General features: G+C 48.2%; 1 protein-coding gene across 1 annotated transcript; it reads left to right on the plus strand.

Moving 5' to 3' along the window:
• Positions 1–867: 867 nt before the first annotated feature.
• Positions 868–1931, plus strand: opn3 (opsin 3). Its single transcript, XM_056436170.1, has 2 exons — positions 868–1039; positions 1434–1931. Exons 1-2 carry the CDS (start codon positions 983–985, stop codon positions 1707–1709), a joined length of 333 nt encoding a protein of 110 aa, XP_056292145.1. The 5' UTR covers positions 868–982; the 3' UTR covers positions 1710–1931.
• Positions 1932–17705: the final 15774 nt, after the last annotated feature.

Raw genomic sequence — 17705 nt, forward strand, 5'->3', positions numbered from 1 at the left:
ATATTTGATTCATTCGCGCCTTAGAGGAGGCGGGGCTTAGAGGGGGCGGGGCTTATCTCTGTAGCTTTACTCCGTGGAAACAGTTATCTCCTTAAGTCAGTTGTTCCCATCTTTGGGGGTCAGAAGGGTCACAAGATTATGACCAGGACAGGAAAGAAGATGAGGAAACATCGACCTGTCTCCCACCTTCCTCACCTTCCTCACCTTCATCCCCTTCCTCACCTTTATCCCCTTCCTCACCTTCCTCACCTTCATCCCCTTCCTCACCTTCATCCCCTTCCTCACCTTCCTCACCTTCATCCCCTTCCTCACCTTCCTCACCTTCATCCCCTTCCTCACCTTCATCCCCTTCATCCCCTTCCTCACCTTCATCCCCTTCATCCCCTTCCTCGCCTTCATCACCTTCATCCCCTTCCTCACCTTCCACACCTTCCTCACCTTCATCACCTTCATCCCCTTCCTCCCCTTCCTCGCCTTCCCCACCTTCCTCACCTTCATCACCTTCCTCACCTTCCTCACCTTCATCCCCTTCATCCCCTTCCTCGCCTTCCCCACCTTCCTCACCTTCATCCCCTTCCTCACCTTCATCCCCTTCCTCACCTTCATCCCCTTCATCCCCTTCCTCGCCTTCATCACCTTCATCCCCTTCCTCACCTTCATCCCCTTCATCCCCTTCCTCACCTTCATCCCCTTCCTCACCTTCATCCCCTTCCTCACCTTCATCACCTTCATCCCCTTCCTCACCTTCCTCACCTTCCTCCCCTTCATCCCCTTCCTCACCTTCCTCCCCTTCCTCACCTTCATCCCCTTCCTCCCCTTCCTCGCCTTCCCCACCTTCCTCGCCTTCCCAGCATGCATCTGGTCACAGCGCTCCTCCTCCAGGCGGTTCCGGTCATCGAGGTCTCGCGGCACGAGAAGAAGCCGGCCGCCATGTTCCTGCTGATGATCTCTGTACGCCGTGGCGTCTCCCGCGGCGGCCGTCATGCCCTCGCTCCTCGCCACGGCCAACCCCCTGATCTACGTGTTCAGGAGCAGGAAGGTGGGTCGTGAGTCTGTGAATGATGGAGATGTGAACTAGTTCCATCTCTTCAAGCTCCGTTTAGAACCGGTCGTCCGTCTTGAGGTGAGAGGAGAGGTTCGACCGGCGCCTGGAATGGAGCGTTCTGATTGGCCGCTTCCCGTGTTTAGTCGACCGCAGCGAGACTCACGTCCTCCTCTCGTGATGCTCCAGTTTGACTAGAAGAAAGTTTGTGTTTGTGTATTTTCTATTTTATTGCTTGTTTATTTTTATGAGCATTGCTGTTGGCTTTTTAAACTAAATAATGCAGAATATTCAGTTTTTCTGCTGTTAGAAACAACTCATTCCATAATGAGAACAGAATCTTCCTCATGGTTTCCTCTGAGTGTTGGAGCTCCCTCTCCTCCCTCTTCAGTTCCGGCGCTGCCTGCTGCGGCTGCTCTGCTCGCGGCTCTCCTGCGGCCTCAAAGAGCGCCCCCTGGTGGCTGCGGTGCAGCGCCGCCCCATCCGACCGATCGTGGCGTCGCGGGCGGCGTGCGGCGGCGGCAGGAAGCGGCCCAAGAAGAGGGTGACCTTCAGCTCCTCCTCCATCGTCTTCATCATCACCAGCAACGACTTCCACCAGCTGGACGTGACCTCGGAGGCCCGGGAGTCCTCGGAGGTCAACGTCTTCCAAGTGAGGCCGCTGTGAGCCGCGAGGGGGGGCGGGACTTCCCACCAATCAGGATGCCTTTGCACCTGAAAGGATCTGGTCCGAACCTCCAGCAGAACTGAGTGGGGGAGAAGCCGGTTGTGGACCCGAGTTGGGACGGTACCGGACGTGGAGAACGAGCCTCGGCGCCTTCAACCATAAACCATAAAGCATCATACTTTGCTGTGAATGGATTCAATAAAGAGATCCGATTGGAAGCAGCTCCTGAACGCATCTCTCCTCCAGCATCTCTAGCGGGACGAGAGCTGTCTCCTGCAGGAGGGTCATTAGATGAGAGGAGATGAGGAGACAAGGAGATGAGATGAGGGACCTCGGAGCTCCTTCATCACCTCCTCGGCTGTCGGCTATCAATAGATTAGATGACGGAGGTCCGGAGCTGATAGGAGGATACGAAGGGGAGACGAGGAGATGAGGAGACGAGGAGACGAGGAGATGAGGAGACGAGGAGACGAGGAGATGAGGAGACGAGGAGACGAGGAGATGAGGAGATGAGACGAGGAGACGAGGAGATGAGGAGATGAGGAGACGAGGAGATGAGGAGACGAGGAGATGAGGAGATGAGGAGATGAGGAGATGAGGAGATGAGGGCATGAGGAGATGAGGGCATGAGGGCATGAGGAGATGAGATGAGGAGATGAGGAGACGAGGAGATGAGGAGATGAGGAGATGAGAAGACGAGGAGATGAGGAGACGAGGAGACGAGGAGATGAGGAGACGAGGAGATGAGGAGATGAGGGCATGAGGAGATGAGGGCATGAGGAGATGAGGGCATGAGGAGATGAGATGAGGAGACAAGAAGATGAGGAGATGAGGGCATGAGGAAATGAGATGAGGAGACAAGGAGATGAGGGCATGAGGAGATGAGGGCATGAGGAGATGAGGGCATGAGGAGATGAGATGAGGAGACAAGGAGATGAGGGCATGAGAGCATGAGGAGATGAGGAGACAAGGAGATGAGATGAGGGACCTCGGAGCTCCTTCATCACCTCCTCGGCTGTCGGCTATCAATAGATTAGATGACGAGGGACTAGGAGATGAGGAGACAAGGGGATGAGGAGACAAGAATATGAGGATATGAACACATGAGGAGATAAGGAGCGAGGACATGAGGAGACGGGGAGACGAGGGACTAGGAGACGAGGAGATGAGGGACCTCGGAGCTCCTCCATCACCTCCTCGGCTGTGGGATATGAATAGATCAGATGACGGAGGTTCGGAGCTGATAGAAAGACCTCCATCAGTGTGAGGGAGCGAGTGTCTTCAGATAGAAGATCAGGCATTATGGGATGGAAACTAACTCTACTCAAAGTAAAGATACAACATGTCCACAGAACCATGTGTTAGAGTAAAGACATGTCCACAGAACCATGTGTTAGAGTAAAGACATGTCCACAGAACCATGTGCTATCAGAGTAAAGACATGTCTCACAGAACCATGTGCTATCAGAGTAAAGACATGTCCACAGAACCATGTGTTATCAGAGTAAAGACATGTCCACAGAACCATGTTATCAGAGTAAAGACATGTCCACAGAACCATGTGCTAGAGTAAAGACATGTCCACAGAACCATGTGCTATCAGAGTAAAGACATGTCCACAGAACCATGTGCTATCAGAGTAAAGACATGTTTCACAGAACCATGTGCTATCAGAGTAAAGACATGTCCACAGAACCATGTGCTATCAGAGTAAAGACATGTCTCACAGAACCATGTGCTATCAGAGTAAAGACATGTCCACAGAACCATGTGTTATCAGAGTAAAGACATGTCCACAGAACCATGTGTTATCAGAGTAAAGACATGTCCACAGAACCATGTTATCAGAGTAAAGACATGTCCACAGAACCATGTGCTAGAGTAAAGACATGTCCACAGAACCATGTGCTATCAGAGTAAAGACATGTCCACAGAACCATGTTATCAGAGTAAAGACATGTCCACAGAACCATGTGCTATCAGAGTAAAGACATGTCCACAGAACCATGTGTTAGAGTAAAGACATGTCCACAGAACCATGTGCTATCAGAGTAAAGACATGTCCACAGAACCATGTGCTATCAGAGTAAAGACATGTCCACAGAACCATGTGTTAGAGTAAAGACATGTCCACAGAACCATGTGTTATCAGAGTAAAGACATGTCCACAGAACCATGTGTTAGAGTAAAGACATGTCCACAGAACCATGTGTTATCAGAGTAAAGACATGTCCACAGAACCATATGTTATCAGAGTAAAGACATGTCCACAGAACCATGTGTTAGAGTAAAGACATGTCCACAGAACCATGTGTTATCAGAGTAAAGACATGTCCACAGAACCATGTGCTATCACATTAAAGACATGTCCACAGAACCATGTGCTATCAGAGTAGACATGTCCACAGAACCATGTGTTATCAGAGTAAAGACATGTCCACAGAACCATATGTTATCAGAGTAAAGACATGTCCACAGAACCATGTGCTATCAGAGTAAAGACATGTCCACAGAACCATGTGCTATCACATTAAAGACATGTCCACAGAACCATGTGCTATCAGAGTAAAGACATGTCTCACACATTTGATTTTCTGATAACTTTAACCAATTTATATTGAAAGGCCAACGTACATTATGTTTGTTAAACTCATTTATTTATAATTAAATGCATGTATTTAGCACGCGTATATGTTCTCGTAAAGCAGAGCACATCTCGTGAAGTGGACGGTTTACCTAGAAGAAGATAATATCAGGTGATGTGGAAATAGCAGAAAAACAGCATCGTTCATTTTACGCACAAATTCTCTTTTAATTGTAATTCATGCATTATTCATGTCTACGCATCTACGTACACTTGAGGTCATGTAAATAACCCACTCAGTCCAGCTCCTCCATCATGAAGGACTCAATCCTACAACAATCATCTCGCAGAGTGAGGACAATCATTATTTCTCTGTAAGATCAGAGCCGGTCTCATGGGGTCCCAGGGGGTCTCAGGCGGTCCGGAGAGCCACAAGCCCCGCCCACATTCTCTCAGCGGGGACGATGAGCTTGTTGATGTCTGGAGGGTTTTTGATGAGCAGGTAGGAGGCGCCCAACGCGGCTGCTGTGGCCGTGAACAGCAGCCCGCTGTTTATCACCTGAGAGAAAACAGCATAAAACATACATTACATCCTAATCCTGTGGCGTCCATGCAAACCTTTCTTTAGACCATTTGGGTGAAAGGAACTCGTCTCTGTCTCATCGTGAGATGATCCCAGGACTCGTTTGAATTTGATACTAATTGTAGTGACATCAAGGGGTTCTATTTATGCACATCCAATTCGTGAATCTTCATTAAATGCTAATATATTCAGTTGAACATGTAAAAGTGTGTCGACAAGTTACATATTAATACAATACATACAAATCAACAAAATGTTGAGAAGAAAGTTTACAAGAATAAACAAATAGTAATTTGGGTTTAATGAATCTTTATTTTATTCATTTCTGCTGAACGTGTGGAGGTTCACAACCTGGCCCGATGGATGACACGCGATGACCGTTCATCCCCAGGGGAACATGAACAACGCGGCCAGTCGGCTAGTTGTCGAGTCCACCTCATGGTGGCGCTAGGGGTCAAGGGTCAAGGGATCGCCTCGATGGCGCCATCCTCAAGGGAACATGAACGCTTCTCCAAGATGTGGATGCAATCTTTCCTGTAGCGGTTGAGAACGTGACCAGTAGCGTGGCTACCACATCCAACTTGTGTTACGATATGTTACGATATGTTAAGATATGTTACGTTATGTTACAATATAATACGATATGTTACGATATGTTACGATACGTTACGATATGTTACGATACGTTACGATGTTACAATATGTTATGATATGTAACGTTACGATATGTTACGTTATGTTACAATTAGGGCTGTCAATCGATTAAAAAAATTTAACTAATTAATCGCACATTTTGAAATTCATTAATCGCGATTCATCGCGATGAATCGCAATTAAAAGTTAAAAGTTCATTCTTTTTAAAGACCAAACTTCACACAGAGCTGTGTTTTCAAAGAGGCTCCTACCTATAAAGTGCCAGCGAGGTATTTAATATCGTGGATGATAAATTGTTTCTTCAGTGAAACATCAGATTAGTAAAAAAAAAAGAAGTATATTGAGACCCCATTGGTCCTGTCATCTTTACCACTGAACAGCAGAACCAGTGGCCTTGGTAACTGACTGACATTCACATATGTCACGTTAACCCTCTGGAGGCTGGGGCATTTTATACATTTGACAAAAAATACAAAAATTCACCTTTTAAAGGCGTTAGCATATGACACATACCCCCGTGTTCTACATCAAACATTCCAGAACAATCTCAGCTCTATTCAATGAGGCTCATTGTCCTCCCGCCGTGTTCTCTGCTCTCTGACTGACAGGCTGCTAAATGAGCCTCACCTGTGAGGTGGGAGGTCCTTTGTGATTTACTGAGTGTTCATTGGTTGTTTTTTCCCCAAACTGTTGACAGACAAATGGATTGACCAATCACGGTGAAGGTTTCGTGTGACGAGTTCTTTCCGCGCCGCGTCCCCCGACACGTCGCCCCTCCGTTCCTCTGTGTGTCAGAGGGGGAGACGGGAGGAAGGAGGAGCAGGAGGAAACACGACTGATTCATCCACGAGTTAAACTGATTTATGCTCCTTATTTTCGCGGAGAAATAATTGAAACAGTGTTAAACCGTACTGCCGCGGCTTGACACTCGGTTTGAGTGTAAAAACTTCAAGGCACACCGGAAGTAAACAAAGTTGCGTTAATTGCGTTAAAATATGTTAGTGCATTAACGCGGCCAAATTAATCGCATAGATTAACGTGTTAACGCTGACAGCCCTAGTTACAATATAATACGATACGTTACAATACGTTACGATACGTTACGATATGTTACAATATGTTATGATATGTAACGTTACGATATGTTACGATAAGTTACTCTATGTAACGTTGTGTTACGATATATTATGATAAGTTATGATATGTAATGTTATGTTACGATAAGTTTCAATATGTTATGATATGTTACGATATGTTACAATACGTTACAATGTTACAATATATTACGATATTTTACGTTATGCTAAGACTGCACATTCAGAAGGAAGGAGAGAGAACTCAAATGAACTACAGTTTGAAATGTCCCTTCAACGGATGAAGAGCATGTTCCTCAATGAGATGAAGAGCATGGTCCTCAATGAGATGAAGGGCATGTTCCTCAATGAGATGAAGAGCATGGTCCTCAATGAGATGAAGAGCATGGTCCTCAATGAGATGAAGAGCATGTTCCTCAATGAGATGAAGAGCATGGTCCTCAATGAGATGAAGGGCATGTTCCTCAATGAGATGAAGGGCATGTTCCTCAATGAAATGAAGAGCATGGTCCTCAATGAGATGAAGAGCATGTTCCTCAATGAGATGAAGAGCATGGTCCTCAATGAGACGAAGAGCATGTTCCTCAATGAGACGAAGAGCATGGTCCTCAATGAGATGAAGAGCATGTTCCTCAATGAGATGAAGAGTATGGTCCTCAATGAGATGAAGAGCATGGTCCTCAATGAGATGAGCATGTTCCTCAATGAGATGAAGAGCATGGTCCTCAATGAGATGAAGAGCATGTTCCTCAATGAGATGAATAGCATGTTCCTCAATGAGATGAAGAGCATGGTCCTCAATGAGATGAAGAGCATGTTCCTCAATGAGATGAATAGCATGGTCCTCAATGAGATGAAGAGCATGTTCCTCAATGAGATGAAGAGCATGGTCCTCAATGAGATGAAGAGCATGGTCCTCAATGACATGAAGAGCATGGTCCTCAATGAGATGAAGAGCATGGTCCTCAATGACATGAAGAGCATGGTCCTCAATGACATGCAGAGCATGGTCCTCAATGAGATGAAGAGCATGGTCCTCAATGAGATGAAGAGCATGTTCCTCAATGAGATGAAGAGCATGGTCCTCAATGAGATGAAGAGCATGGTCCTCAATGAGATGAAGAGCATGGTCCTCAATGAGATGAAGAGCATGGTCCTCAATGACATGAAGAGCATGGTCCTCAATGAGAGATGATCCTCAATGAGATGGTCCTCAATGAGATGAAGAGCATGTTCCTCAATGAGATGAAGAGCATGGTCCTCAATGACATGAAGAGCATGGTCCTCAATGAGATGAAGAGCATGTTCCTCAATGAGATGAAGAGCATGGTCCTCAATGACATGAAGAGCATCCTCTCAATGACATGAAGAGCATGGTCCTCAATGAGATGAAGAGCATCCTCAGGTGACATCATCAGTGAGACTCATCCTCTCACCATGGTGTAGACTCATCCTCTCACCATGGTGTAGACTCATCCTCTCACCACTGTAGACTCATCCTCTCACCACTGTAGACTCATCCTCTCACCACTGTAGACTCATCCTCTCACCATGGTGTAGACTCATCCTCTCACCACTGTAGACTCATCCTCTCACCATGGTGTAGACTCATCCTCTCACCACGGTGTAGACTCATCCTCTCACCACGGTGTAGACTCATCCTCTCACCACGGTGTAGACTCATCCTCTCACCACGGTGTAGACTCATCCTCTCACCACGGTGTAGACTCATCCTCTCACCATGATGTAGACTCATCCTCTCACCATGGTGTAGACTCATCCTCTCACCATGGTGTAGACTCATCCTCTCACCACTGTAGACTCATCCTCTCACCACTGTAGACTCATCCTCTCACCATGGTGTAGACTCATCCTCTCACCATGGTGTAGACTCATCCTCTCACCACTGTAGACTCATCCTCTCACCACTGTAGACTCATCCTCTCACCATGGTGTAGACTCATCCTCTCACCATGGTGTAGACTCATCCTCTCACCATGGTGTAGACTCATCCTCTCACCATGGTGTAGACTCATCCTCTCACCATGGTGTAGACTCATCCTCTCACCACTGTAGACTCATCCTCTCACCATGATGTAGACTCATCCTCTCACCATGGTGTAGACTCATCCTCTCACCATGATGTAGACTCATCCTCTCACCACTGTAGACTCATCCTCTCACCACTGTAGACTCATCCTCTCACCATGGTGTAGACTCATCCTCTCACCACTGTAGACTCATCCTCTCACCATGGTGTAGACTCATCCTCTCACCACTGTAGACTCATCCTCTCACCATGGTGTAGACTCATCCTCTCACCACTGTAGACTCATCCTCTCACCATGATGTAGACTCATCCTCTCACCATGGTGTAGACTCATCCTCTCACCACTGTAGACTCATCCTCTCACCATGGTGTAGACTCATCCTCTCACCACTGTAGACTCATCCTCTCACCACTGTAGACTCATCCTCTCACCACTGTAGACTCATCCTCTCACCATGATGTAGACTCATCCTCTCACCATGGTGTAGACTCATCCTCTCACCACTGTAGACTCATCCTCTCACCATGGTGTAGACTCATCCTCTCACCACTGTAGACTCATCCTCTCACCATGGTGTAGACTCATCCTCTCACCACTGTAGACTCATCCTCTCACCACTGTAGACTCATCCTCTCACCACTGTAGACTCATCCTCTCACCACTGTAGACTCATCCTCTCACCATGGTGTAGACTCATCCTCTCACCACTGTAGACTCATCCTCTCACCATGGTGTAGACTCATCCTCTCACCATGGTGTAGACTCATCCTCTCACCATGGTGTAGACTCATCCTCTCACCATGGTGTAGACTCATCCTCTCACCATGGTGTAGACTCATCCTCTCACCACTGTAGACTCATCCTCTCACCATGGTGTAGACTCATCCTCTCACCACTGTAGACTCATCCTCTCACCATGGTGTAGACTCATCCTCTCACCACTGTAGACTCATCCTCTCACCATGGTGTAGACTCATCCTCTCACCACTGTAGACTCATCCTCTCACCATGGTGTAGACTCATCCTCTCACCATGGTGTAGACTCATCCTCTCACCACTGTAGACTCATCCTCTCACCACTGTAGACTCATCCTCTCACCATGGTGTAGACTCATCCTCTCACCATGATGTAGACTCATCCTCTCACCATGGTGTAGACTCATCCTCTCACCACTGTAGACTCATCCTCTCACCATGGTGTAGACTCATCCTCTCACCACTGTAGACTCATCCTCTCACCATGGTGTAGACTCATCCTCTCACCATGGTGTAGACTCATCCTCTCACCACTGTAGACTCATCCTCTCACCATGATGTAGACTCATCCTCTCACCATGGTGTAGACTCATCCTCTCACCATGATGTAGACTCATCCTCTCACCATGGTGTAGACTCATCCTCTCACCACTGTAGACTCATCCTCTCACCATGGTGTAGACTCATCCTCTCACCACTGTAGACTCATCCTCTCACCATGGTGTAGACTCATCCTCTCACCATGGTGTAGACTCATCCTCTCACCATGGTGTAGACTCATCCTCTCACCATGGTGTAGACTCATCCTCTCACCATGGTGTAGACTCATCCTCTCACCACTGTAGACTCATCCTCTCACCATGATGTAGACTCATCCTCTCACCATGGTGTAGACTCATCCTCTCACCATGGTGTAGACTCATCCTCTCACCATGGTGTAGACTCATCCTCTCACCACTGTAGACTCATCCTCTCACCATGGTGTAGACTCATCCTCTCACCACTGTAGACTCATCCTCTCACCACTGTAGACTCATCCTCTCACCACTGTAGACTCATCCTCTCACCATGGTGTAGACTCATCCTCTCACCATGGTGTAGACTCATCCTCTCACCATGATGTAGACTCATCCTCTCACCATGGTGTAGACTCATCCTCTCACCATGATGTAGACTCATCCTCTCACCACTGTAGACTCATCCTCTCACCATGGTGTAGACTCATCCTCTCACCATGGTGTAGACTCATCCTCTCACCATGGTGTAGACTCATCCTCTCACCATGGTGTAGACTCATCCTCTCACCATGGTGTAGACTCATCCTCTCACCATGGTGTAGACTCATCCTCTCACCATGATGTAGACTCATCCTCTCACCATGGTGTAGACTCATCCTCTCACCACTGTAGACTCATCCTCTCACCATGGTGTAGACTCATCCTCTCACCACTGTAGACTCATCCTCTCACCATGATGTAGACTCATCCTCTCACCACTGTAGACTCATCCTCTCACCATGGTGTAGACTCATCCTCTCACCATGGTGTAGACTCATCCTCTCACCACTGTAGACTCATCCTCTCACCATGGTGTAGACTCATCCTCTCACCATGATGTAGACTCATCCTCTCACCATGGTAGACTCATCCTCTCACCATGGTGTAGACTCATCCTCTCACCACTGTAGACTCATCCTCTCACCATGGTGTAGACTCATCCTCTCACCATGGTGTAGACTCATCCTCTCACCATGATGTAGACTCATCCTCTCACCATGGTGTAGACTCATCCTCTCACCATGGTGTAGACTCATCCTCTCACCACTGTGTAGACTCATCCTCTCACCACTGTAGACTCATCCTCTCACCATGGTGTAGACTCATCCTCTCACCATGATGTAGACTCATCCTCTCACCATGGTGTAGACTCATCCTCTCACCACTGTAGACTCATCCTCTCACCATGGTGTAGACTCATCCTCTCACCATGGTGTAGACTCATCCTCTCACCATGATGTAGACTCATCCTCTCACCATGGTGTAGACTCATCCTCTCACCATGATGTAGACTCATCCTCTCACCACTGTAGACTCATCCTCTCACCACTGTAGACTCATCCTCTCACCATGGTGTAGACTCATCCTCTCACCATGGTGTAGACTCATCCTCTCACCACTGTAGACTCATCCTCTCACCATGGTGTAGACTCATCCTCTCACCATGATGTAGACTCATCCTCTCACCATGGTGTAGACTCATCCTCTCACCATGGTGTAGACTCATCCTCTCACCATGGTGTAGACTCATCCTCTCACCACTGTAGACTCATCCTCTCACCACTGTAGACTCATCCTCTCACCATGGTGTAGACTCATCCTCTCACCATGGTGTAGACTCATCCTCTCACCACTGTAGACTCATCCTCTCACCATGGTGTAGACTCATCCTCTCACCATGGTGTAGACTCATCCTCTCACCACTGTAGACTCATCCTCTCACCATGGTGTAGACTCATCCTCTCACCACTGTAGACTCATCCTCTCACCATGGTGTAGACTCATCCTCTCACCACTGTAGACTCATCCTCTCACCATGGTGTAGACTCATCCTCTCACCACTGTAGACTCATCCTCTCACCATGGTGTAGACTCATCCTCTCACCATGGTGTAGACTCATCCTCTCACCATGATGTAGACTCATCCTCTCACCACTGTAGACTCATCCTCTCACCATGGTGTAGACTCATCCTCTCACCATGGTGTAGACTCATCCTCTCACCACTGTAGACTCATCCTCTCACCATGGTGTAGACTCATCCTCTCACCACTGTAGACTCATCCTCTCACCACTGTAGACTCATCCTCTCACCACTGTAGACTCATCCTCTCACCATGGTGTAGACTCATCCTCTCACCATGATGTAGACTCATCCTCTCACCACTGTAGACTCATCCTCTCACCACTGTAGACTCATCCTCTCACCATGGTGTAGACTCATCCTCTCACCACTGTAGACTCATCCTCTCACCATGGTGTAGACTCATCCTCTCACCACTGTAGACTCATCCTCTCACCATGGTGTAGACTCATCCTCTCACCATGGTGTAGACTCATCCTCTCACCACTGTAGACTCATCCTCTCACCATGGTGTAGACTCATCCTCTCACCATGATGTAGACTCATCCTCTCACCATGGTGTAGACTCATCCTCTCACCACTGTGTAGACTCATCCTCTCACCATGATGTAGACTCATCCTCTCACCACTGTAGACTCATCCTCTCACCATGGTGTAGACTCATCCTCTCACCACTGTAGACTCATCCTCTCACCACTGTAGACTCATCCTCTCACCATGATGTAGACTCATCCTCTCACCACTGTAGACTCATCCTCTCACCACTGTAGACTCATCCTCTCACCATGGTGTAGACTCATCCTCTCACCATGGTGTAGACTCATCCTCTCACCACTGTAGACTCATCCTCTCACCATGGTGTAGACTCATCCTCTCACCATGGTGTAGACTCATCCTCTCACCATGATGTAGACTCATCCTCTCACCATGGTGTAGACTCATCCTCTCACCATGATGTAGACTCATCCTCTCACCACTGTAGACTCATCCTCTCACCATGGTGTAGACTCATCCTCTCACCATGGTGTAGACTCATCCTCTCACCATGGTGTAGACTCATCCTCTCACCATGGTGTAGACTCATCCTCTCACCATGATGTAGACTCATCCTCTCACCATGGTGTAGACTCATCCTCTCACCATGATGTAGACTCATCCTCTCACCACTGTAGACTCATCCTCTCACCACTGTAGACTCATCCTCTCACCATGGTGTAGACTCATCCTCTCACCATGATGTAGACTCATCCTCTCACCATGGTGTAGACTCATCCTCTCACCATGGTGTAGACTCATCCTCTCACCACTGTAGACTCATCCTCTCACCACTGTAGACTCATCCTCTCACCATGATGTAGACTCATCCTCTCACCACTGTAGACTCATCCTCTCACCACTGTAGACTCATCCTCTCACCATGGTGTAGACTCATCCTCTCACCACTGTAGACTCATCCTCTCACCATGGTGTAGACTCATCCTCTCACCACTGTAGACTCATCCTCTCACCACGGTGTAGACTCATCCTCTCACCACTGTAGACTCATCCTCTCACCATGGTGTAGACTCATCCTCTCACCATGGTGTAGACTCATCCTCTCACCATGATGTAGACTCATCCTCTCACCACTGTAGACTCATCCTCTCACCACTGTAGACTCATCCTCTCACCATGGTGTAGACTCATCCTCTCACCACTGTAGACTCATCCTCTCACCACTGTAGACTCATCCTCTCACCACGGTGTAGACTCATCCTCTCACCACTGTAGACTCATCCTCTCACCACTGTAGACTCATCCTCTCACCATGGTGTAGACTCATCCTCTCACCATGGTGTAGACTCATCCTCTCACCATGATGTAGACTCATCCTCTCACCACTGTAGACTCATCCTCTCACCACTGTAGACTCATCCTCTCACCATGGTGTAGACTCATCCTCTCACCACTGTAGACTCATCCTCTCACCATGGTGTAGACTCATTCTCTCACCATGGTGTAGACTCATCCTCTCACCATGGTGTAGACTCATCCTCTCACCATGGTGTAGACTCATCCTCTCACCATGATGTAGACTCATCCTCTCACCATGGTGTAGACTCATCCTCTCACCATGGTGTAGACTCATCCTCTCGCCACTGTAGACTCATCCTCTCACCATGGTGTAGACTCATCCTCTCACCACTGTAGACTCATCCTCTCACCACTGTAGACTCATCCTCTCACCACTGTAGACTCATCCTCTCACCACTGTAGACTCATCCTCTCACCATAGTGTAGACTCATCCTCTCACCATGATGTAGACTTATCCTCTCACCACTGTAGACTCATCCTCTCACCATGGTGTAGACTCATCCTCTCACCATGGTGTAGACTCATCCTCTCACCACTGTAGACTCATCCTCTCACCATGGTGTAGACTCATCCTCTCACCATGGTGTAGACTCATCCTCTCACCATGGTGTAGACTCATCCTCTCACCATGGTGTAGACTCATCCTCTCACCATGGTGTAGACTCATCCTCTCACCATGGTGTAGACTCATCCTCTCACCATGGTGTAGACTCATCCTCTCACCATGATGTAGACTCATCCTCTCACCATGGTGTAGACTCATCCTCTCACCATGGTGTAGACTCATCCTCTCACCATGGTGTAGACTCATCCTCTCACCATGGTGTAGACTCATCCTCTCACCATGGTGTAGACTCATCCTCTCACCATGATGTAGACTCATCCTCTCACCATGGTGTAGACTCATCCTCTCACCATGATGTAGACTCATCCTCTCACCATGGTGTAGACTCATCCTCTCACCACTGTAGACTCATCCTCTCACCATGGTGTAGACTCATCCTCTCACCATGATGTAGACTCATCCTCTCACCATGGTGTAGACTCATCCTCTCACCATGGTGTAGACTCATCCTCTCACCATGATGTAGACTCATCCTCTCACCATGGTGTAGACTCATTCTCTCACCATGGTGTAGACTCATCCTCTCACCACTGTGTAGACTCATCCTCTCACCATGATGTAGACTCATCCTCTCACCACTGTAGACTCATCCTCTCACCACTGTAGACTCATCCTCTCACCACTGTAGACTCATCCTCTCACCATGATGTAGACTCATCCTCTCACCATGGTGTAGACTCATCCTCTCACCACTGTAGACTCATCCTCTCACCATGGTGTAGACTCATCCTCTCACCACTGTAGACTCATCCTCTCACCATGGTGTAGACTCATCCTCTCACCACTGTAGACTCATCCTCTCACCATGGTGTAGACTCATCCTCTCACCACTGTAGACTCATCCTCTCACCACTGTAGACTCATCCTCTCACCATGGTGTAGACTCATCCTCTCACCACTGTAGACTCATCCTCTCACCATAGTGTAGACTCATCCTCTCACCATGATGTAGACTCATCCTCTCACCACTGTAGACTCATCCTCTCACCATGGTGTAGACTCATCCTCTCACCACTGTAGACTCATCCTCTCACCATGGTGTAGACTCATCCTCTCACCATGGTGTAGACTCATCCTCTCACCATGATGTAGACTCATCCTCTCACCATGGTGTAGACACATCCTCTCACCACTGTGTAGACTCATCCTCTCACCATGATGTAGACTCATCCTCTCACCACTGTAGACTCATCCTCTCACCACTGTAGACTCATCCTCTCACCATGGTGTAGACTCATCCTCTCACCATGATGTAGACTCATCCTCTCACCATGGTGTAGACTCATCCTCTCACCATGATGTAGACTCATCCTCTCACCATGATGTAGACTCATCCTCTCACCATGGTGTAGACTCATCCTCTCACCATGGTGTAGACTCATCCTCTCACCACTGTAGACTCATCCTCTCACCATGGTGTAGACTCATCCTCTCACCACTGTAGACTCATCCTCTCACCATGGTGTAGACTCATCCTCTCACCATGATGTAGACTCATCCTCTCACCACTGTAGACTCATCCTCTCACCATGGTGTAGACTCATCCTCTCACCACTGTAGACTCATCCTCTCACCACTGTAGACTCATCCTCTCACCATGGTGTAGACTCATCCTCTCACCACTGTAGACTCATCCTCTCACCATGGTGTAGACTCATCCTCTCACCATGGTGTAGACTCATCCTCTCACCACTGTAGACTCATCCTCTCACCATGGTGTAGACTCATCCTCTCACCACTGTAGACTCATCCTCTCACCATGGTGTAGACTCATCCTCTCACCATGGTGTAGACTCATCCTCTCACCATGGTGTAGACTCATCCTCTCACCACTGTAGACTCATCCTCTCACCACTGTAGACTCATCCTCTCACCATGGTGTAGACTCATCCTCTCACCATGGTGTAGACTCATCCTCTCACCATGATGTAGACTCATCCTCTCACCATGGTGTAGACTCATCCTCTCACCACTGTAGACTCATCCTCTCACCATGGTGTAGACTCATCCTCTCACCATGGTGTAGACTCATCCTCTCACCATGGTGTAGACTCATCCTCTCACCACTGTAGACTCATCCTCTCACCATGGTGTAGACTCATCCTCTCACCACTGTAGACTCATCCTCTCACCATGGTGTAGACTCATCCTCTCACCACTGTAGACTCATCCTCTCACCATGGTGTAGACTCATCCTCTCACCATGATGTAGACTCATCCTCTCACCATGGTGTAGACTCATCCTCTCACCACTGTAGACTCATCCTCTCACCATGGTGTAGACTCATCCTCTCACCATGGTGTAGACTCATCCTCTCACCATGGTGTAGACTCATCCTCTCACCATGGTGTAGACTCATCCTCTCACCACTGTAGACTCATCCTCTCACCACTGTAGACTCATCCTCTCACCACGATGTAGACTCATCCTCTCACCATGATGTAGACTCATCCTCTCACCATGGTGTAGACTCATCCTCTCACCACTGTAGACTCATCCTCTCACCATGGTGTAGACTCATCCTCTCACCACTGTAGACTCATCCTCTCACCACTGTAGACTCATCCTCTCACCATGGTGTAGACTCATCTTCTCACCATGATGTAGACTCATCCTCTCACCACTGTAGACTCATCCTCTCACCATGGTGTAGACTCATCCTCTCACCACTGTAGACTCATCCTCTCACCACTGTAGACTCATCCTCTCACCATGGTGTAGACTCATCCTCTCACCATGGTGTAGACTCATCCTCTCACCACTGTAGACTCATCCTCTCAACATGGTGTAGACTCATCCTCTCCCCATGGTGTAGACTCATCCTCTCACCATGGTGTAGACTCATCCTCTCACCATGGTGTAGACTCATCCTCTCACCACTGTAGACTCATCCTCTCACCACTGTAGACTCATCCTCTCACCATGATGTAGACTCATCCTCTCACCACTGTAGACTCATCCTCTCACCATGGTGTAGACTCATCCTCTCACCATGGTGTAGACTCATCCTCTCACCACTGTAGACTCATCCTCTCACCATGGTGTAGACTCATCCTCTCACCACTGTAGACTCATCCTCTCACCATGGTGTAGACTCATCCTCTCACCACTGTAGACTCATCCTCTCACCATGGTGTAGACTCATCCTCTCACC

This window comes from Pseudoliparis swirei, chromosome 17 (genome assembly GCF_029220125.1).
Source record: "Pseudoliparis swirei isolate HS2019 ecotype Mariana Trench chromosome 17, NWPU_hadal_v1, whole genome shotgun sequence".
Lineage (NCBI taxonomy): Eukaryota > Metazoa > Chordata > Actinopteri > Perciformes > Liparidae > Pseudoliparis > Pseudoliparis swirei.